Source organism: Amblyomma maculatum, chromosome 2 (genome assembly GCF_055883805.1).
Source record: "Amblyomma maculatum isolate TAMU_Amacu chromosome 2, ASM5588380v1, whole genome shotgun sequence".
In the NCBI taxonomy this organism is placed as follows: Eukaryota; Metazoa; Arthropoda; class Arachnida; order Ixodida; family Ixodidae; genus Amblyomma; species Amblyomma maculatum.
This window is the reverse complement of record NC_139345.1, coordinates 129,144,914-129,167,447: the sequence shown is the minus strand read 5'-3', so window position 1 is coordinate 129,167,447 and position 22,534 is coordinate 129,144,914. Positions and strand designations below refer to the sequence as shown.

The 22,534-nt window shown below is 46.2% G+C and overlaps 1 protein-coding gene across 1 annotated transcript; it reads right to left on the bottom strand.

The window, feature by feature from the left end:
- Window positions 1-1,153: 1,153 nt before the first annotated feature.
- On the bottom strand, window positions 1,154-21,767 carry LOC146199841 (alpha-(1,3)-fucosyltransferase C-like). Its single transcript, XM_084592205.1, has 4 exons — window positions 21,734-21,767; window positions 16,779-17,006; window positions 4,144-4,501; window positions 1,154-1,832 (listed from the first exon to the last, which is right to left on the bottom strand). Exons 1-4 carry the CDS (start codon window positions 21,765-21,767, stop codon window positions 1,154-1,156), a joined length of 1,299 nt encoding a protein of 432 aa, XP_084448331.1.
- Window positions 21,768-22,534: the final 767 nt, after the last annotated feature.

The following is a 22,534-nucleotide window of genomic DNA, read 5'->3' as shown; positions in this document are numbered from 1 at the left end:
AGGCCGGCTTTCCGAATATTGCAACCTTCAGCCGACTGTGTTGGCTCATTTGCGGGGTGTAGAGCGATGTACATAACACTTCGAGATTTTGAGGTCATTTTATGGCATCTGCAGAATAAACCCCTCGGTACACGTGTCCTGGTCAGTTCATGTCGGTGGAGAGAATTGAAGCGCGTATATAATAACCAGGCGTGTTATAAAATAATTGTGCGAAATGTTCAATGTCGGGGAGTTAGTAGCCAGCCTTAACAAATAAGTGTTGTTTCGAATTGAAATATTGAACTTTGGAATTGGAATTCAAATTTTTTTCTCGATTATACGAAATCTCGGAGCTCACAGCTAAAGGCAGACGGGTTTACCTGATGAGGGTCCGGTTCACACTAATACGTAACCACAGCTACAGGGTGGAGCAATGCTTAAAAAAGGAAAAACTACATGAGTACAAATTTAAATTTGAGACCGCTGCATGAAACACAACGCATCGCATGAAAAAACACAACTGAACAGGCCTGAAACATAACGCATCCAGCAAATTCGTATTAATAAAACAGTGTTAACTGCAAAAAGGTGAAACCACGAGGTCCCTCTGTGACCTGCAGAAAACGTTTTGTCGCTCCAGAATCAGTAAACGATCTCCTCCTGAATGGCAGGTAACATTTCCTCTGTAATTGCACTAATTAATTGAATCCTCTTCTGCACAACGTTTTACTACAACGCATTTGTGATTTATTAAAACTTCTTCGTTCAGTTCGGGCGTATCATTTCCTCTTTTCACAACACAACAGTTCTTTGACGCAGTCGGGCCTTCTGTGTACAATCCGCGTCAATTTGTTATGACAGCTCGAATATAGAGTTTAATGTCTATATTCCCCTTGTGCATCTAAGCCATATATGCGTATGCACTAGCGGTAGATTTCCCTTCATTTGCTCAATACCGCCAGTTCAATCTCTTTGGCAAACCAAATAACTACTGCGCGATTGCGCTCATTGCCGCAAACAAAGCAGCTCTCCGTTTGCAGACCAGTAGTCACTTTTAGATAAAATGAGGTCTATTTTTTTTTACTTAGAAAGTATTCGTAATCGTCTCTCTAAGGTGATTGTTAGCGACAGAACTGCTGCCGTGGTACAACGCCAGCGCACCGACTTACAATCACTATTGCAAAGTCTTAGTAACCCGGTTCCAGGTCCGGCAGCGGGACGACGTGTTCCACCACTGAAGCAGGTCTGGGACCACAGACGTCTCTTTATAGGAGTCGGAGTACAGCTTCCGGCAGAGCTCGCAGTAGGTGTACGAAGACCTAAACGTCACGTTATACTTACTTTTCCATGCGAAGTATCTGCTGTAGAGGTCGAAGCTATTGGCCACTTTCTCGAGATATTTCGCGAGGTCTTTCGGTGACTTGAAGCTCAGGGCATCAATGAAGGAACCCGGGGGCGCCGCACGGGTGTAGTTGGCTCCTCCTAGGACAACGGGGACGATGTCATACTGCAGCACCTTGAAGAGGTTCTCTGTGACGTAATCTTTGCAGATGCAGTTCTCGAAGGACAAGAAGAAGTAGTAGTTTGCAGCGAAAAAACGGTAGCAGTCTGCTTCGTTCATGCTGGGGCAACGTTTTTTTCCACAGGTGTCGTACGCATCGACATGTATATACTTCTGCAGCTCGCGTACGTATTCCTCACGCTTGCCGACTGTTTTACATTCCCGGGGCGTCCAAGAAACTATCTTGGTCTTGCCTTGCCAGATGCGCTTCAGTGTGTCGTTGGGGTACCTTGGAATGCCGGGTTTCACCAGGGTCACGTTGCCGTTGGCGCCTAGGATATGAGAATCGAGCCTGCGCCCAGGTTGAACAAATAAATAAAAAATTACACGAGGAGACTGGGAAAGCGAAGGGAAAGCATAGTTTTCTACAATTATTCGTAGATATATTCGATATCATTATGACAGTGATGTTTCGATTCAACATGCGGCGTATAAATTAGCATATTTACGTGTTATGCATTATCCGGAGGTATCTACCTTTGTACGAACAGTGGTTGAGGCGCTTGACTACTGTACTTAAGCATAAGGGATCGAATCCCGGTCCCGGCGGCCTCTTTTCGAAGGCGGCGAGAGGCAAGACGCCCGTGTGCTGTGCGATATCAGTGCACAGTGAAGAACTGAAGGTGGTCGACATTTCGGGAGCACTACACTACGGCGTATTTATAGCCTGAGTCGCTTTGGGGCGTTAAACTCCATAAGCCAAACAACCAGCCAACCGACCCACCGATCAACCGACCCGCAGACCCACCGACTCACCGACCCACCGACTAACCGGACAACCAACCAACACTCCAATGTGCGTCGACGAGATATGAAAATGAACTAGAAAGCCAAGATCACAGCTAAAAGAGAAAGCATACCACCAGGGAGCTCAGAAAATGTCATGTGGCTAGCAAAATTGCTGCTATCGGACAAAAACGTTAGCGCCATGAGGAGGTGCTGTTGGGAATTGCCTTGAAGTGCTAAAGTGAGTGAATAGCTTGAATTGTAATACCGCAGGGTAACACAGCACATTAGGTTTGGTTGCTTTATCGGGTTTGCCGCCCCAAAGCGACAGAGGCTAGGAGGGACGCCGTAATGCAGGGCTCTGGAAGTTTCTACAGCCTATGGCTCTTTAACGGGCACTGATATGGCACAGCATCTATGCCACAAATAGTTCATAAAACGAATATTGGCTTTTAGAGCGATTATTGAGCATTGTGTACAGATGTGAAGTGTACGTTGCGAGTGAGAGCTCGTATTTAGATAGAGAGCTCAGCTTTCCGCTGATTCTGCTGGCGTTCGTATGAGGCAGCGTCAGGTAAGTCGAAATATTGTGGCCTAAGTCAGCAATAAAATTCTAGAACATACAGACATGCACGTTGTATTCACTGAAATGCCCAACTCGAATCAAGCTAGAGGTTGTCTGCCGCTCACTGCCCAAATCAAATAGTTTATGAACATAGAGACACGCGCCATCTACTCGTGCAGCATCAAAGACGACACCACAGGAGCCTCCAGTGGCGGTTTACCGCGTCTGACAAAAGAGCCGTTTTATAACCTCACGTCGCAACAATTATTCCTTGTTCAATTATCAGACCCTTAGCATACAACGACGATGTGTGTCGCCAGCAAATTCTCTCCGATTGCAACTACAGATTGGCCCGTCTTTCCGCTGTTTTGAATATTTTCGGAATTTGGAAGCAAAAAGGCATAATTATGCGCTCACTGTGCAGCACTACTTTGTACGTGCTGCAGTCGCTGCTCTTCGCCTTGCAAGAACGAATTACTGTCCAGTGCTCTCTAAGATGGAATTCAGAGCACACGGCTATAAAGGAACGTTCCTTCATCCTAAACACAATCGTTTGGAACACGCCAACATGGTGTATGCATCAAAAGTAAGCTCTTGTGGCCAGAGCCCGGACAGAAAATAGCCCTTTCAGTACCACTGGACGTTTTGCAGCCGCTCTGTGTAGAAACAAAATATAGGTGCGCCTTTCGACGGTGTTGGATCACCTCTTTCACTGAGAGGTAGGCACTAAGAGTGGGTGGTTGAGTTCCGGTGCCATTAGGAGGTCTCGGCTGTCAGAACCGCTTCGCGTCCAGCGATAAAACTAGGAGCTGTATCGCTGCGATGAGTTAATATATAAGGAGCTTCTCCGCAATGGTGCGCGTGCATTGCATCACACGAATCGATAGCGCACGTCGCGACGCAGACTGAAGCACAGCGTAAGAAGTAGAAGCCTTCCGATTCGACCGCCTCATTGGGCAAATGTGTTTCTTCGCGATGAACTCCTCTTTACTGGGCGCCTCGCGAAGCGGTGCTCGTAGCCCGGACTTGTTAACAATAGCAAACGATCGCTCCGGAGCGAATGATTTTTCATCATAGAGGAAGGAAAGAATTAAACATAAACCGTTACTATAGTGTACATATAGTGTACACTATAATGTTAGGTCTCATCGTTTGAAGTCGGTCCGAAGTTACCACGGAATCTCAATTCCTGTAATAGTAAAACACACGGCGCCCGTTGACAAGCGAAGGCCGACTTCACATGTATTTTGCGTACAAAACAGCATTTCTCTCATCATGAGGTTGGCCCGCACCCTAGCTAAAGGGGACTCACCGGTATGTGAACGTCCAGTTGAAGATTTCCTTCATATCCTTGAGCGTTTGCACAGGCGTGTCCCAAGGAGGCTCGTAGGACCAGAAGACCCACTTCTGGAACGGGAACCTGTGCTTAGGCATGTGCTTCGCATCCAGGTCATGGGCGTAGAACACCACGGCGTCGCTGATATTTATTTTATTCTCCTCGTCGCTGATATAGCACCGATAAGGGCAATCTTTGTTCACGTTGTGAGGACCCCAACCAGTTCGGGCAAAACTTGGAGCCGAGTTGCCACGGGTCCAGAAGAGTATCCTTGGAAGATCGAGAATCATGCGGTCGTAGTATGGAGTCCAAGACCACTCTTTCACTATATCGTCTGCGATAGGAATCAAATGACTCAATAAGCTCCCCGTGCAAACACATCTAATGAAGTAACAATTTTGGGTGCGTAAAGCTTCAATAACTGAATATACATTTCAGATTGACGCGTAACATTGCGAAGTGCCGCTCTATTCTACTTGCTTCCTCTATGTGCGGATCGTTCGTACACAGTATGCAAAGGCAGGACACGAAAGAATTCAGTGCACAGATGCATGATGGAAACACACTTCTAAATAAAGCAGTGCTTCGCACTTTCTTTGCATTCACGTTTGCGAGTTAATTTTTTTTTTTTCATTGCCCGCTAAAGATATCTTTATCTCGCTTGCTTCGTCCTGTCAAAGTTTCATTGCGAAAGCAACACTATGCCATCCAGCTCGGCTCGCCGCGTATGCTCATATGCCTAGCCCCAAATGACCTTGACAACTTGTGTCTCTCGTTTCACATGGGATGGTTATGTCAGAATCAGCCTGCCAGGATCCTGGTGTTCACGTTACCCCAATAGGCTACTAAGTAAGGCACGTTCATACGGCTTGTTTAAAGCGAGGCTTTATGCTATCGCGTCATATCAATAAAGACGGAGCTTAAGTGTCTCCCATATTTAGATGCTATAAATGCCTTTACCACAAGAACCTAAAAGGCCGGTAAAATTTGATAAGTTCAACGGAACGCTGGTTGTGTTTAATGCAACGCTCGGTCGCCCGCAACCAATGTTTCCACTCCGCACTCGGTTCACCAGCAGTGAACCCATGTATTTTTGTTTATTCGCTGAATGCCTCGGGCCTCATGTAACTCTTAGCGGTTGCTAGAAATTATCACTGTAAATACTTTTGGACGATCAGTATGGTGGAGTAAGCGTATCATATTGGTTCCTGCTTAATATGTCAGCAACGGCTACGCATTGTATCTAATAATTTCTATGTGTAAAGAGGCCAAGACACCTGATATTGGAGTTAAACTGAATAATACATATCAATCCACACACCTTAAATTTTAATGCCGCGACATTTCAGCTCATTCGGATTAATTTATAAATTGGAAAGTAGTTTCTGGTCTGGCAACCATTGATCGCTGACGTCACAGCGACATATCATTCCTATGTCGTCTGCTATTCGCGGTGACGGCTGCGTATGCACGCCGTTTCTTCACCAAAAAGTTTTATTTGCATATTCCTTTCTTTCCCTGAGAAGCCTTCACTGTAATATACTACCTTAGTGATACTCGAACTAGTTTAGGGCTTCCGTTTAGAGATTGTGGAGGAAGCGGATATCGATAGGATAATGGTGTAATTTTTAAACTTACAATCAGAAGCATATATTATTCGTACGTTATGAGAGTCGGTTTATTTCAACGACAAGCGCTCCCGCATATAAAAAGGTACATGTCCAATGTTTCCTTTCGTTGTGTGCGCCACGAAAGGGGCAGGGATTAGCGTTGTGTTACGGATTTCCGAGCTATCGCCCGTCGCTCTTTTGGTACAAAAAGTAAAAGGAAAACAAGCATACGCTGACGTGAGAGCTACCTTGCATCATTAGAGGAGGAGACAAAACTTTTGAACGAAGCGGTACCTCTTCCCTTGCTGTTATATGAGCGTGTTAGTCAAACTACATTATTTTTGGCTGGTAAAGCATTTTTGCAAAATTATGTTCAGTCTGGGGCCACGGGCAGCGCACGAAAGCATGCGCCACCGCCGCTCCAGTCCCTGCATCGCAAACCCCAACGCGATTCGAATGGGCTTCATTACCCGCACCGAACAAGAGTTTCCCAGCCGCCGCTGTCTGTCTCGCCAACCCCGCAGCAGCGCGCTACTGGGGCCGAGAGCTGAGTCTAGCCTCGCATATTTGCAGTGCTTGTTCAGCAAATGGCTCGTGAGTACTTCTACGTAAATATACCACTTTTAGTATTTAGTGTGCGAGCCCTAAACTCCCACAGGAATGAGCTGGCCCGTGAATTACAAGTTGGCCCCAGGCGTGTTGTTTACATATAGCTTTTGTATGACAGAATGTACGCTGCTCGTTCGCATCGCATAAAATGCAAGCCGAGCTAGCAATACGAAAACTATCCACTTATTTTCATACCACTCGCAAAATTATCTGTTTACAAACCTCAAACAGCGCCTTAAGAAGCGCTGTAAGTGTCATAGATGCTACGTCCTCTGCTTGCGCCGGATACCCACAAGCGGCGCCACAAGCTACCGGCTGCACTCGCCAGACAGGGTCACATCGTTGCTTCCCGCTCAGTATGCAAGCGATTTGTGATGTAAGCAGACGTCGTTTCCGGTCACTGCTGCTATAACTACACTCGATGGCCACGTGCAACCCCTATGTGAATGTGTGCTCCATAATCGCCGAAACTGCACACCCGAACCCCCTGTACTCACGCTAGGCCTACTCGTCGCCGAACGGGTCAGCATTTCGGCGCTGACTGACATTTCCGACCAGCGTCATTACTGATGAGAAGCGGGAACATATAGAGTGTAGCGGCTTGTTTTCCTTTTCATAACAAGGCTAAGCTGTTCAGGCTGTTAGCTCATCGGGTATCAAGGTCTCGCTCCGCCTGACCGTCCGCAGATCAGTTCCGTCGGCGTCGCGGGGCCGAAAGAGTCACGCTACGACGATAGGCGACCACTGGTCGTGCTGGCTTCATCGCCATTGTAATGCGACAGATAATGCCTCGATAAGCTAAGGAACCTAACCGCATAACCCACTGACTGTGACCATGCTGAAAAAATAGTTAAAACATACCTTACTCTATATCGCTTTTGTGCAGTAACATCATCAAGCACTTCTGCTTCAGCTGCTTGGAGGACGACCATTGGAATAATCATCCACAAAAGAAAAAGACATCTGCTTTGATATTGCAGCCTGCATTGCAGATGACGCTCTGCCACCTGTTCTCTTGCGAAGTCACACGATCGAGCATTTCAAAATGGCGGTCGCTCCCGGTGGGTGGAGTTTCCCCTTTCTGATTTCTATCGCGTTTTTTGCAACATGCGCCGCATGCCAGGCCAGGCAGGTACGAATAGAATCACAGACCTATATATTATTTATAGAAGTATAAAATTGCAATACACCGCCTCTTTAATAACAATAATACAGGTCATAGTATAGAGCATTCTTTCCTTGCAGCCTTTTTTTCCTTTTTCTGTGGTAGAGACAGCAACACTAAATTGCGAAAAAATAAACTACCTGAGCACTTAAGTATCCTTTCATGCTGTGAATGCACTGGCAATATTATTCTCTTTCTCTTGCCGTTTTTCCCACATTGGTTCTGCATTTCGTTCTCGTCTTGTATTGTGCGATGCCGGAATAATTCTGGCTGCCGTTTCTTACTCTGTTTTTTTTTTTTTTAAGCAAAGTGGTATCAGAACTCTTCCTGCATCGCGTTGAGACAGATTTTACGCTCGACGCCCGCGCGAATTGCAGTCGCCAGGCCAATGCACACCAGCAGATGTCGCCTGGTGTCAATTGTAGGAGCGCGCCAGCAGCGTGCTTGCGAGCGCAAAAAACATCTGGTTTATAGATTGCGCGCTCGATGATATCAGAACTCTTCTTGCTGCTTCGTGGTGTTGTTTTGCGGCGCTAGTGAATGGCTTTGATCTCTCTTTTACCATTGAAGGTCACTCCAGGCAGCGTTAGTGCTCAGTAAACTGGAGCTCTATCGTCCGTTGCTGATGTTCTCCTCTCTTTTTGTGTTTTCTCTCTCTCTCTAACTCTATTCACTGTTCCATGGTCATCCATCATCTATCCTACAAACTTCACATTCACTTCTCGGCACCATTCTTCTGATCCACTGTTTTTGCCCTGATCATTCGTTCACATTCTGTGGACGCTGTAGGCTAACGGCACGCATGTACCATGTAATTTTCAGCATTATTACAGAACTGGGGGTAAAACTTCAGCTCCTCGTTTAGAGGCATGGCCAGCAGCCTTATGGCTCGTGTCCGCCAATTTTCGCTTTCATACTCACTTCATCCTAGCATTCAATACATACATCTATTATCCCACACGTTAGCATATAGCCGTAAGGTACTCTATTATGCGAAAGACCCTCCGACATGGTCATAACGCACCACTTTGACCAAGCCGTACGATTACGTCTACGTGGCTTACATAGGCAGCGTGTCAAACTCGGGAAACAATGCTCCTGGAATGCTGGATGCCGATCACATCCTCCCATATCTCAAAAACAAAGCTTGAGTCACAACGCAGCCAATAGATCATGTGGTCGTGTGGTCTTTTGACGTCGCACAACTAGATCACCATTCAGCACACGGCTATGTCTCCTTTGCACTATAGAATGTGAGAGCCATACCCGCGATATTTCGCTTAAAACGCGTGCCACCGAATATTCTGGAGAATGTTGTTTTTAACCATTTTGCGGTAAAAATTCTGTGTGACTTTTCTAAAAACGAGCAGCAGTACCACCTGTATGTTTTTCATTGTAATTCCAAATATTATTTATATCAACTTGAACCAAATAAACATAACCCTCTGGATTAGATTTAGAACAAATTAATAGTTCCGCCATTCTCATATACCGAAAGAGACACGTCCCAATTTTTTTTTCGGAGTTATTGCTTTAAACAATTTAAGAAATTTAAGCTTCAGACTGTTTTAAAAGATCTAAGCATTTTGTAGAGAAATATTCAGCGAACTTAGTCAAGTAGGTTTTGTCAAAATTTATATCAGAGCTAGAAAATTTTCCAAAAGTGGTATCGAGAAAAACTCCATTTCATTTCAGCAATCGTAGCAGAATAGTTCAGAATGCATCAGCAAAGTACACAGACTGTCTGGCTTTCTTTTTGTCCTCTCCGAAGCCATTCACTGAATTATTTTATTTGTTTTCAGCGTTCTTTTCTCTCTCTGAGGAGCTTCACAATTTAGCCGTCTGGACACACTTCTTGCCCATTCGGTTGATACTAGCTTCAAGCTAACCACTTGATTGCATTCCCAGTGTTTTCGAAACAGCACTCTGCTTATGGTCGTCATTATAACAGGGCACGAGCTGTTGAGCAGCAGTTCCCCTGATCTCAGTCCCAACACAAATTTTATCAGAGGGGCAACACCAGGGAAGGTGATTCAGCGATTCATGGTTGTTGTGTGTCCGGAAATGACGGCACTTTATTAGACGACTTCGCGATGATGAAGCCTGGACTACTCGCCTATCAACTTGTAGTAAAGCACTTAGCAGGCTGCCTTTGGGACATCGTGCCTCACAGCTATGAAGGCACAGTTGCAACCGGGTGATTTTCGTTTTCGAAAACCCAGTCTTCGAAAACGCCGCTACACTTCCTCGTCGACATTGTAGGCGCTCTCCTCATGGTGAAACACAATACTTGGCAGGATACGGTTTGAAAGAGACAACACATGTGAAAAGAAATAAAAAAGAACAGCCTTCAGTGCATTCAAAAAGCATCTGATGGGAAAATGTGTATTAATGTGTATTGAAATAAAAATCTATTGACCTCTTGTAGCCAATTTTGTATAAACAATCCACACACGCGCGACAAAATGACGCCAAAGCGCAAAGAAACCTCAACGTGTTAAAGAACGCGTAACAAGACACTCGAGCCATTATTTTGAAGGACTTGGGGCACGCATGCGCTGTTGCTGCTGCTGCACAGATTTGTTCCTAACGGAAGAACTATACTTTGTAACAAGGAAAAAGCATCACAATTTCTGTCGATATTACCACACCACCCCATTAAAGGTGCGATACCATCTGTATGTAAAACCTTCACCCCGCCAAAGTTTATACAAGACCGCTGACAAAATAATTGAAATTAGGCATGCCCCCTATAACTAATCAATTTTACCAGCTGCAATTCAAGAGGGGAACCAGCTTCCTGAAAATGTTGTAATCGAACGTGAACTGTCAGATTCAAAGATTGTATGACCATGTCATCTTACATCATAAAATGCTTTTTCTTTCTTTTCATCACAGCACCTATATCATTTGTAGAGAAAATGAACTTGAGCCTTTTTTTTCTGTTCTATGCTTCTCTTTTGGTCATCTATATATTATTTTTGTGTGTTACTATCCCTCCCATTAAGTGATACCTGACTGGGGCCTTTTAAATGACGCTGAATATGATAATGATACTGATTAAAATTATGCTCTGGTAGGTACGTAACTGTATGCCTCCGCTAATACATTATTCAACCAATGGGACGTGATATGGTAATTGTCACGCTCAGGCACGTAACTAACTTAAACACAATAGTGAACTTTATATTTGATCTGCCAACATCATTGTCTGCATTCGTTACATGGGCTTTGACCTATTCCCATCCTAGTCCATTTGTTAGAATTCGCCTAGGGCAAGCATGTTCCGAGTTTTTCACCTTCCTAGTTTTTCCTGGTTTTGCGCAGTTAGGCATTCGAGATGGGACAACCAGGTTGAATCGTGCCTTTCGTCTATTCAGATGTCTGAAAAAAAAAAAGAGCAATAGCTTCACCATTCACTCTAGCCCTTTTCCAAACAAAACACTGCATCACATAACGCCGGGAGTAACGCCGCGCTGACCGTCATCTCCTTGCGTGCGCAATTACGCAGATGGAGCGTAACGTTCGGCACACTCTTAAACTATGACCTGAAGGATATGACGAAAGGGTATTGTTGGGATTCTAAAAAAGGCTGTGCGCCCTTTTACGATACAGTGTAAGGGCCCCGTGTCACAGAAAAGCTTCTGTTGCTGCTGTTGTGTGTTGTTCTAACGCGAAAATCAGCATGCGGCACCCACAGGAAAACTCGCGATCGCAGTGCGCTGCCGCAGTACAGATGGCACGCTTGCAGTGCGCATAAAAGGTGCTCCTAGTGTATGCTTTACTGTACACCTGTATGCTAATAATAAAAAAGAAATCTTCAACATGCCGCAAATTTTTTTTTTTTAACATCGCTTCACAGACACGGGCTCTGTTTTATTTTTCATTTACTGCGAAAAACCCAAAGCCCGCCATTAAACAAGTCGAACGAATGCGTCAATTCGTACAGTCTTGGAGGAGCGTGTCTGACTCAGAACTTGGCAGCCACTGGTCCGGTTCCTATCTAGCTATAATAGTTTTCCTTCAGTGTGGTTAGCACTTTATATTCCTGAATGTAACAGTAACCCTAGGATTATGTAGCGACTCTGCAGCCAATGCCTGTCTCATGTATCCGTCAGAGTGAATTTTGTGAGACGTATTGACCCTTTATAGGACAGTCCGGTCCTTGTAGACACTACATTAAGAACAACACCTGCGTCGCGTTACTCCTTAAGTGCACTTCCCTGTGACTAGAATAACTCTCACAGATGGATTTGTGTAGGATTATTACTGCTTCTAAATATTGTTACGATGAAATAGCAAAGGGGTGTTTATTTACAGTGATATGGCAGTGGGATAAGGTGAAGCCTACTAGCCCCAGGCACCGACGCTTCGTCTTCTTCTTCTGCCTCACCATCACCATCCCTCATCGTCGTCATTAGCGTGACATTTCCCCCCTACTCAGACAAAGCCCTCTGGGCGTGTTCGTGAGTCGTGCGAGGCTGACACGGCTTCAAGCGGGCAACATGACACAGTTCGGTTTTGGCAGACCGGCGACCCGATGCTGTCAGGCGGGCTATCCCATAAGTTAAATCACTAAGGCGTTTGATAACCACATATGGGCCGTCATAATGGGCCAAGAGTTTTTGATGTAGGCCACGGCGCCGAATTGGACGCCATAGCCAGACTAAATCACCTACAGAGTACGTGACCCGCCGGTGACTGGAATCGTATCGCACTTTGGAACGTTCTTGTGAAGCACCAGACCGTAATCGGGCGATTCTCCGAGCTTCTTCGGCGAGACAGAGGGTCTCAGCCAGGCAGGGGTCTTCACGGCTTGTGAAGGGCAGGATAGTATCCAGAGAGTAGCGTGGCGGTCTGGCGTAAAGCAGAAAAAAAGGACTGTATCCAGTCGTCTCATGCGTGGCGGTATTAAACGCATACGTGATGAAGGGCAGTATGGTGTCCCAGTTCTTATGCCCTGCGTCCACATACATGGCTAGCATGTTGATAAGCGTTCTGTTGACGCGCTCAGTCAAGCCATTTGTCTGGGGATGGTATGGCGTCGAGTGTCGGAAAGTTACGGCGCATAAACGCATGAGCTCTTCAACAACATCAGCAGTGAATTGTCGGCCCCGGTCAGTGATGACAATTCGTGGCGGCCCGTGTCGTAAGATGACTGAGTGCAGCAAGAAAAGCGACACCTGATGCGCCGTAGCAGATGGAAGAGCGGCGGTTTCACAGTAACGTGTGAGATAGTCCACGCAGATTACAATCCAGCGATTTCCATCCACGGACTTCGGAAACGGACCTACGAGGTCAATGCCTACTTGATCAAACGGTGCTGTCGGGGTCTTCACAGGGTGCAGCAAGCCAGACGGAGTTGCAGTTGGACGTTTGTGGCGTTGACATTGCTTGCAACTGGCAACGTATTGTTCAACCGTCGAGCGCATTCTGGGCCAGTAAAATCTTTCTTGAGCACGGTGGAGTGTTCTAACCGATCCCAAATGCCCAGAAGTTGGATTATCATGCATAACACGCAATACGTCCGTGCACAACGTCTTGGGAACTACGAGTAGGTATCGCTGGCCGACAGGCGAATAACTCTTTTTCCATAGGAGGCCATCATGCACACAAAAACGGCTTGTAGGTACGTTGGCTTGGGCAAAGAGAGGCTGCAGACTGGTATCATTTTGCTGTTCCGTTTTGAAAACATTCGTGTCGGGGAACGCTGGCTCGAGGGTCGATATATAATTGTCGAAATCGTCGCTTTCAGGTCCAGTCGTGGCCATTGGCATCCTAGAAAGACAATCTGCGTCTGCATGACGCCTCCCGCTTTTGTAAACCACGGCAAAGTCATATTCCTGTAACCGGAGGGCCCAGCGTGCGAGGCGACCACATGGGTCTCGAAGGTTCCGCAACCAACAGAGTGAATGATGGTCAGTTACGATAGTAAACGAACGTCCGTACAAATATGAACGGAAACGCTGCACAGCGAAAACTACAGCTAGGCATTCCTGTTCGGTGACTGTGTAGTTTCGCTCCGGCTTGCTCAGGGTACGACTTGCGTACGCGATAACATGCTCTCGTTCATTGTGCCGTTGGACAAGGACTGCACCAAGACCGATTCCACTAGCGTCCGTGTGTACTTCTGTCATTGCAGTAGGATCGAAGTGACGTAAGATGGGTTTCGATATTAAAAGAAACTTCAGTTGACGGAATGACGCATCGCAGTCTGGTGTCCAGTTAAAAGTAGAGTTTTTGTGGAGAAGGCACGTCAATGGGTAAGCAACGTCAGCAAAGCGATGTATAAAGCGTCTAAAATACGAGCACAACCCTAGAAAACTGCGCAACTCCTTCACTGTCTGCGGGGGTTTAAAAGACTCAACAGCGGCAGTTTTCTGGGGATCCGGCATTACACCATCACCATTGACAAGGTGTCCTAGCACCAGCGCTTGGCGCTCTCCAAAGCGGCACTTTTTGGAGTTCAGAATTAGGGCGGCGTTGTGCAGGCAATTCAAGACACGTACTAGACGGTCATTGTGTTCTTGGAAGGATTTCCCAAATATCACGACATCGTCCAGATAGCAAAGACAAATGTCCCATTTTAAGCCGCGCAAAACTGTGTCCATAAAGCGTTCGAATGTAGCTGGCGCATTACACAGCCCGAATGGCATAACATTAAACTCATAAAGGCCATCTGGCGTTACGAAGGCTGTTTTTTTCTTATCTGCAGGGTCCATTGGAATTTGCCAGTAGCCAGATCTGAGATCAAGACAAGAAAAATAGGACGCACCAGAGAGGCAGTCGAGGGCATCGTCTATGCGAGGAAGAGGATAGACGTCCTTTTTCGTAACAGAATTTAAACGCCGATAATCGACGCAGAATCGCCACGAACCGTCTTTCTAGCGTACAAGAATAACAGGGGCAGCCCAGGGGCTAGATGACTCCTGTATCACCTTTTTCTGTAGCATGTCCTCCACTTGCTCATGAATGACTTTGCGCTCAGATGGGGACACGCGATATGGCTTTTGACGAATGGGACGAGCCGAACCAGTGTCGATGCTATGATGGGTCCGATGCGCAGGGCGAGAGGTTGGTCCATCTGTTTCAGAAAAGTCAAACATAGGCGAAAAAGGTAGAAGAATATCCACAAGAGTACGGCGTTGAGGTGAGCTGAGATCGGCGCTGATCATGCGGGAGATTGAAGTTTCATCAGCAGGCAAAGGTACGGTGGCACTCGTAGCATCTGTGACCAAAGCAACGACGTGGGGCGCATCGGGTCCACAAGAGGCAAGCTTCAATCCCGTTGGTAAAACTGCGGGCTCGGACGATGGGTTGATGGTCCATAACGAGGCACTACCATGATGCACGGATATCATACAGTGAGGGATAATTACATTTTTCTTCAGGCATGCTGAGTGAACTGGGACACCATACTGCCCTTCATCACGTATGCGTTTAATACCGCCACGCATGAGACGACTGGATACAGTCCTTTTTTTCTGCTTTACGCCAGACCGCCACGCTACTCTCTGGATACTACCCAGCACCTCCACCAAGTTGTTACGATGAAATAGCAAAGGGGTGTTTATTTACAGTGATATGGCAGTGGGATAAGGTGAAGCCTACTAGCCCCAGGCACCGACGCTTCGTCTTCTTCTTCTGCCTCACCATCACCATCCCTCATCGTCGTCATTAGCGTGACAATATTTATTGTAAGCATTCCCGTCAACTGCACCTTAGTAAAACTAACATGATCCATTTTAGTTCCATAAGAGCCTTGTGGTGTAAAATTATAATTTTACGCCCCACCCCCTTGGTCGCATAACTTATATTCAAAGTGTTTTAATTTCCTGTTATCACCTATTTTTAACAAAAATCGAAATCCCAGTTTCGATCACGCTCTTTAATACAATCCAATGCTTTGAGGTAATTACTATTCTACAAGAGCACAGGTTTTGATCCTTAACAACAGGGTAGATATTTCATAGTTTAACATAATCATGTGATTTGGGCCGTGTGTACGTTTTCAGTGAAAGGTTTAGTATGTTTCCATGGAGGAAGAGTTATCCAGGACCCGTGCAAACATGCAACGTGAATACATTATTCCGTACTCTAAGTATCAAGCAAGCATATTTGGGTCACGATGTTGAGCAGCACGTCTGGTGAGAGGTCGAGATTCGGCTTTCCGCATAAATTAAACGGCGTCTTTTTTTACCGCGCGTGATTCAGCGAAGGCTTTCAAATCTTTAAAATATGAAGTTTTAATTGCAAACATAACTCTACCACGATACTAGACAGTTGTTTACAGTAAAAATATTGCATTACCAAATTAAGAAAATGTCGCAAATTAAATCTTTATTAACAGGGTAGGGTAGTTGGTGTCAATGGAGTTTCCAAGCTTGGTACAAGACAACGCCGTATCAACTTTGAAACGAAAAAAAAAAATCAGTTTTGCAAACCCTGCAGCGCGTAATGGTTCGATGCGTTCCTCCGCTAAAGCCTACACTGGCGCATTCGGCTCTCATAGAGCTTGCTTAATGTGGTACGTCTCGAAGTTTCTGCTGGATATCAGAGCGCGCGTGCCGCACTAAAGAGTGTGCCTAAACAATCGCCGGTCAGGTATGAAAAGAGAGCCGTGAGCCCGTTCTTGGCTGTTCTAAATTACTGACGGGCCTTAATGAGAATTGTAGTCTTAACGCACCAGCAACGCCCCCCTGCACCCTTCACGACCGCAGCTTTCTGCGGTCGTGCTACTGTGGGTACTCACGATCGCTTATGCCTTCTCCATACCGCGCAGTTTGCCAACTAATCCTATCTGAAAATGCTTGCACTTCCGCTGGTGACGCGTTGCAATGACTATGATGCCTTAATCACGCCGCTTGCTTTACTGTGCCTTGCCATGTGCTTTCTTTTCCTGCGTCGAACTGAAACAAATGACAGCGCAGTTGGCAATGTCTGTTCTTTTCCTAACAGTGAGAGGCAAAGTAAAAGAATCTACATGACATAGACAACTACATCCGCATGTCATAATGTCTTTTGACGTTCTACCGAGCTTCGTGTACATGTACTGCGCTCAGTAAAAAGTATTTGAAATTGTGCTCTCTGCCCCGTTAAATGGCTCATGGTTGTATTCAAGTGTCCAGCGTGTCTCACAAAATACAACAAAACAAAGAGTAAGTAGAACGTAGTCTTAAGCAGGGCGATGTCTTCAAGGATGCAGGAAGTACTTGCTGTGTACGTACTGTCCAAGGCCGCCTTCGGTCCGTCGCAGCTGCCTGTGTCATTTTGTTCGTTAGGTCCACCGACGAGGGCTGATTTTGGCACCGGCCCTGGTTCAACGTAGCTCGCACCTCCATGCAGCGAGAACGTGGTGTAATAAGCGGCCAGTGCCACAGCAAGAAATGCACCAGCCGAGACACCCCTTCGCAGCATCGGTCGTTCCATGTTTCGTCTAGACTCGGTGCGGGCTCCTGGAATGAGCACAAAACTCACGTGGTCAAACACTATAAAGACAGTTGATGAGGGCAGTTTGATGTTTAGACATACTTTATTGACAACGATTATTCTATGATACGTAGCAGCTGCAGCCTGAACCTTGTAGGGCAAACAGCATCTTTGCATGATTGCTTCTAGTATCATATATAATAATAAGAACAACAAGAGCTCTATTGAACTCCACGGTGAATGCCGTTGTCGAAGAGGTAGTACTCGTCATCGTTTTCAACATAGGAGGTATAACTTCCTCCAAGAAGTTCAAAGCCGATCACTCTTTCCCATCTCCCAATACACTCGATCAACCTGACTCTATGTCTTACCTTGCCATGGTTGCCATCTATTAAAACAGCACTCTTCATTTTTATCTCTGGCTCATACATATCAAACTAATGGTGTCTTTAACTAAGACGCATTGCCTGCACGCACGCGCGCAGGCAGTGGTGTCCCCTGTGCCTCAACCGAACGTGCGAAGCACTCGCACAGTGCTGTCGCTCATTCTGCCTCCAGCTATCCGGGGTTTCGAAATAGAAGACCTCGGAGGCCAATTTAGATTCCCAAATGTGATGTGTAAAGAATGGTAAGGAGGGACTCTGGCGAATGGTTGCGAGGTGCTTCGGTGTTCGTTTGTCAGCCACCACACCACGGCGTTATGCTTGCCGATTTCTATGCTTACATTGTATGATGCAGAAATTGTAGAAACTCAAGTGCACACTGGTCGTCGGCCTTTAGACTGCGTGAAGAGCGCTAATTGCAGTTATGCATTCAACAATTATCTACATTACGCCCAATTTAAATGGTTCGCCTTTCTGTTCTCTTTGGCCAAGCCTCGATAGTTAACTAGCAGAGTTGAGGCGCCGAAGAGACTGCTACCGCGCCAGCATCGCCCAGGAATGTATCATTATCATTCCTGGCGGTTAACATTTATAGCTGCGTACGAAATTCTCACCAAGATTCCAAAATGTACGAAGATAGTTAACCCTGCTTTGAGTTGCGACTGAAGAGAACCCTCAGGAACCAAGGTACTCAGTTAAATGCTCGAGTTTTTGTGAGCCGAACTGGCGTGAAAGCTAATGACACGGTCGCCTTACGAAGTGAGACGCTAGACACTTACCAGGCCATAACTGTTTACTACAGAGAATTTAGGGCCAGTATACCTCTTCCGCATTCGTTACCGAGCCGAGATCGAACCACTACATAGAGGTGACTGTACACACCATCGCAACAGTTTCTGTGTATCTGTGCGAATATTCTTCCTTATCTAGTAAATCGTTCCTGTCATTTGTGCGGCGAGTCGATAACGCTGGATCACAGTATATGGTATTGCGCAGAGGATGCGTACCACGGTTGTAGCTCTTATAAGTTAAATTAAGTTAAATTGGTTCACAGGAAGGGAAAGGCGCAGTAACTGTCACACTTGCTCTGTGGACACCCGTACCGCGCCGTAAGGGAAGGGAGGAAGGTGGGAATGAAAGTGGAAAGAGAGAAAGAGGAGCCGTAGTGGAGGGCTACGGAGTAATTTCGACCACCTGGGGATCTTTAACGTGCGCTGACATCGCACAGCACACGGACGCCACTTCGTTTCGCCTCCATGGAAACGCAGCCGCCGCGGTCGGGTTCGAACCCGGGAACTGCTCTTATCGGATGAATAGGAAGCTGTTCCCCCAAGCTCCGACCAGGACATGCAGTCCAAGTTTATTGCAAGACTGAGCGAAGTCGCCAATAGGCTTATTGCCCTCAGCATGGACAGCTGCGGAAGATCACATATGAAAAATACCAAGCAGCTGACAATAACAAAGTTTTCATTCATTCATTTCCCGCCCCGCCGCCGCGGCGCACTGGTTAAGACGCCCGACTAGTATGCCAGAGTACCCGGGTTTGAAGCCGGCGCCCAGCAGCTCCGTTTTGACGGAGGCGGAGAGGTGGCGGAAGGTGGAGAGGCGTCCATGTAATTTGGTACGTATGTCAGTGCACGTTAATGAATCACGAGTGGTCAAAATTACACAGTAGCCTTCCACCTCGGCACCTCTTTCCTCTTTTTCGGCTTTCGCTCACAGCTTCCCGCCTTCCCTTACGGCGCGGTTCAGGTACCACTGAAAATGTGACAGATATACTGCGCAATTAGATACCTATAAACTAATGTATTGTTATTTATGCGTAAGCACTGTATGGTGATATAGGCGTATTTCGCGTGGCCATGACTGTCGGCGCTGTAAAAGAGGGACTAGTTATATCGAAAAAGGAATGTACCATAGGATAGAGCGTCAAGGAAAGGTATGCAATTGATAAAATGGTAGATGTGGTTTAATTAGGTTATGAATTAACGTCAATAGCAATTGGCTCACAGAAAAGGAAAGGCGTAATGTCTGTCCCATAGTTCGGTGTACACCCTAACCGCGCCGTAAAGGAAGGAGGATGGGAGTGAAAGTGAAAAGAGTGAAGGGGATGCCATAATGGAGGGTTCTAGAGTAATTTCAACCACCTGGGATCTTTAACCCGCATTTTTGCCTTCATTGAAACTTATTTAGAGCCAGTTAAGTTGTTTACAGGAAAGGAAAAGTCCAGTATCTGTCACTCGCTGAAGAAAACTGATTCATTTATTCAGTTTGTTTGTTTTTTTCACTCGCTGAAGAGGAACTAGCTCTTATATTCGTAAGAATGAATAATACCCGCGGATAGAAAATCAAGAAAATATGTGAAAGTGACAAAATGGTTGGTGTGGGTTAATTAGGTAATTATATACACTTGAGTGGTTGAGGAAAGGCCAAGCAGTTTATCATTCACGGAATCCCGCTGAGGCATCTGGCAGACAACACAGCAGCGATAGGCCTGCGCATTTCTCCGAGCAGATTGTGAAGTAATCTCATAAAAATATTTATTCATTTTCGCCTAAGTATGTAAATTAGTTTAGAGAAAAGGATAGGCGTATTAGCTTTACCACTTCTTGGTGGACACCCTAAATAGCGTTATGTGGCCGCGCCGTCAGGGAGGGAGAAGATGGAATGAAAGGAGAGACATAAAGAGGTGTCGTAGAGGAGGGCTCTGTAATGATTGCGACAACCTGGGGATATTTACCCTGCACTGACATCGCACAGCACACGGACGGCTTTGCGTTTCGCCTCCATCGAAACGTCGCCGCCACTGCCGAGTTCGAACCCTCAACTCATTTTCACCTCTAGCATGGGGTGATGAATATTCCTTTTACGGCACTTGAAAGCGCTTTAACTGTCTCACAGACAGGTGGACACCATGACCGCGCCTTGAAAGATAAAAGAAAACAATTAGCTCTGGTTTCGATTCGGTTTAATCTAGTTTGAAGCGATAGCTCTGGTTGAGGCGGATGGCGCGCCTCCATGTATACTCGGGATTGATGTCAGCGAGTGTCTCGCCACGCATCTGCTCACGCATTAAACTACTTTCCTCATCAGTGGACCTTTGACCTTGACCATGAACTCGATATTTGACCTTGACTTTGTTTTTTACCTTCACTTTGGTCTTTGAGGGGAACATACCTTCGCAAAGTGGTTGTGGATTAAGTTCTAACTTGACCTTAAAACTGTTTAAGGTCATCAGAAGCACACGGTGACCATGACTATCTTGTTGTTGCGACTGAAGGAAGAAGCAAATGAAAATGCACGGACCTGCTACTGGTTTTGTAGTTGCGCCCCCTCCGCCGCCTCGTGCGGACAGAAAAGAAAATAGAGAAGAAAAAGAAGAGGGAAAGAAAGTCGCGCGTCGCAACAGCCGTCGACCACCACTGAAACTGTAGCGGGTGCAATGACGGCCTACTAAGAGATAAACATATGGTGGCAGGATAGCCCCCGCCGCAAGCGGCAGTGACCTACCATTCCCAGCCCGGTAGGGTCATGAGCAGCCACTTACCTTATCTTGTATAGTGAAGCTATCGCTTCAAAATGTGACGGTGCGAATCGCTCGGAATGAATTTAAAGCACATGGGCATATTTAACGTTCACTAACGCGGTATCGCACAGGAGTGTGGGTAAGTGTTTTTGTTGTTGATCAGTGCGTTTTTCACGAGCGTACCTCTATCCAATCGCAGTCGTACTAGAATTCTAAGAAGTGGCCTTGGACTTGCGCAAACAAACGCCACACCCACAGAAGGGCACAGACAGGTCGTTGTGCAAGGCCGGCAGTCGATACTTGTAGCGCATTTCCCCGCCGGCGTAGTGTAGTAGTTAAGGCACTCGACGGCTGTGCACAGGGATGCAGGATCGAATCCCGGCACAAGCGGCCGCTTGTCGATGGATTCGCCTGTGTGCTGTGCGATATCAGTGCACGCTAAGGAACCCCCGTGCTCGCAATTTCTGGATTTATCCACTACAGCGTCTCTCGTAGCTTGAGTCGGTTTGGGACGCTGAACTCCTTAAACCAAACCAAACATTTAGTGCATTAACCGTTCAGGCCGGAGTGCGACCACAAAGTACTAGTTGGAGGTTTCAAAATAAAACGAGAAACGATAAGATTTGTCCGCAAAAACGGCTTAATCGCAACTTCAAATCGCTTACAATTCAAACAAAAGCTAGATTTTTACCTTCCATCATTCAGTGCTCTGAATCATCCTTTCGACCATTCCTGTTATCACGTTGAAGCAACAGGTGCATAGCATCAATGAATTGGGCTCACCCTTCCTTCCGATATCGAGCCAGAAAACATATGGACATTCTAGCACGTGAAATGAGCTTACCTGTTAGTGTTTTCCTGTCATCTATAGCACCCATGTCCTCACTGATGCTCATTCACTACATCCATGTGCCCGGAGTCGTTCACACCTATGACCTTCTTCTTCCTTTATTTTGTTCGATTCTCTTGTTGTATTGTTAGTCGCGTTGCCACACGTGAAAATTCTTTTAGAATGTCGTAATATTTGTCGTAGTCGAACTCAGTATTTGCTGCGTTAAAAACATTTAAAACAGAAATAGCGCGTTCTGATCTCCGGAATACTGCAAACAAAAGCTTTAATGTAATATAGTGATTTATCCACATTAGCTGTTATATGGCTTTTCGGAAGACATGTAGTGTCATCTAGTGAGAAGCGTCTACAAATAGGGATCACGTCCATTTAAAACTATCGAAATTCAAAACTCCTTCATCACAGGTCGGAATCCGCCGTCAAAGAAGAAATAACTTTTCTGGAACGCAGTGTTAAGCGTCGAAAATGTCCTGGACCAGAGTCACCAAGACCAACAGGTTTTTCAGTTGTTCAGAGGTTACCTAAGACGGCGAGGTTTGGGGAGAAGGATGCAGAAAGTAAAATGACTGAATTGCGATAAGGCAAGGTGTCGGGGCTAAGTAAATTTTAAAATGTTTTAAGGAAAGAAAAGGCGAAGCAGTATTTCTTACAGTTCTCGATGAAACCACGACCCCAGTCGTTGCGAGATTGGAGTCAAGAGTAAGAGAGATGCCGCAGTGTAAGGTTCTGGAATAGCTCGACCGGCTACGATTTTTAACGCGGGCTGTGACAGGTGGGTCACCGCCGCTTGCGGCT

Excerpts from the sequence above, each read along its gene's own strand:
- LOC146199841 (XM_084592205.1), bottom strand. The coding sequence starts at position 21,767 with ATGGGTGCTATAGATGACAGGAAAACACTAACAG. Across the intron at positions 4,502-16,778 it reads ACCGAAGGCGGCCTTGGACA|ACGATATAGTGAAAGAGTGG; the intron begins GTACGTACACAG and ends TTCCTATCGCAG. Across the intron at positions 1,833-4,143 it reads AACTGGACGTTCACATACCG|GCTCGATTCTCATATCCTAG; the intron begins GTGAGTCCCCTT and ends ACCTGGGCGCAG.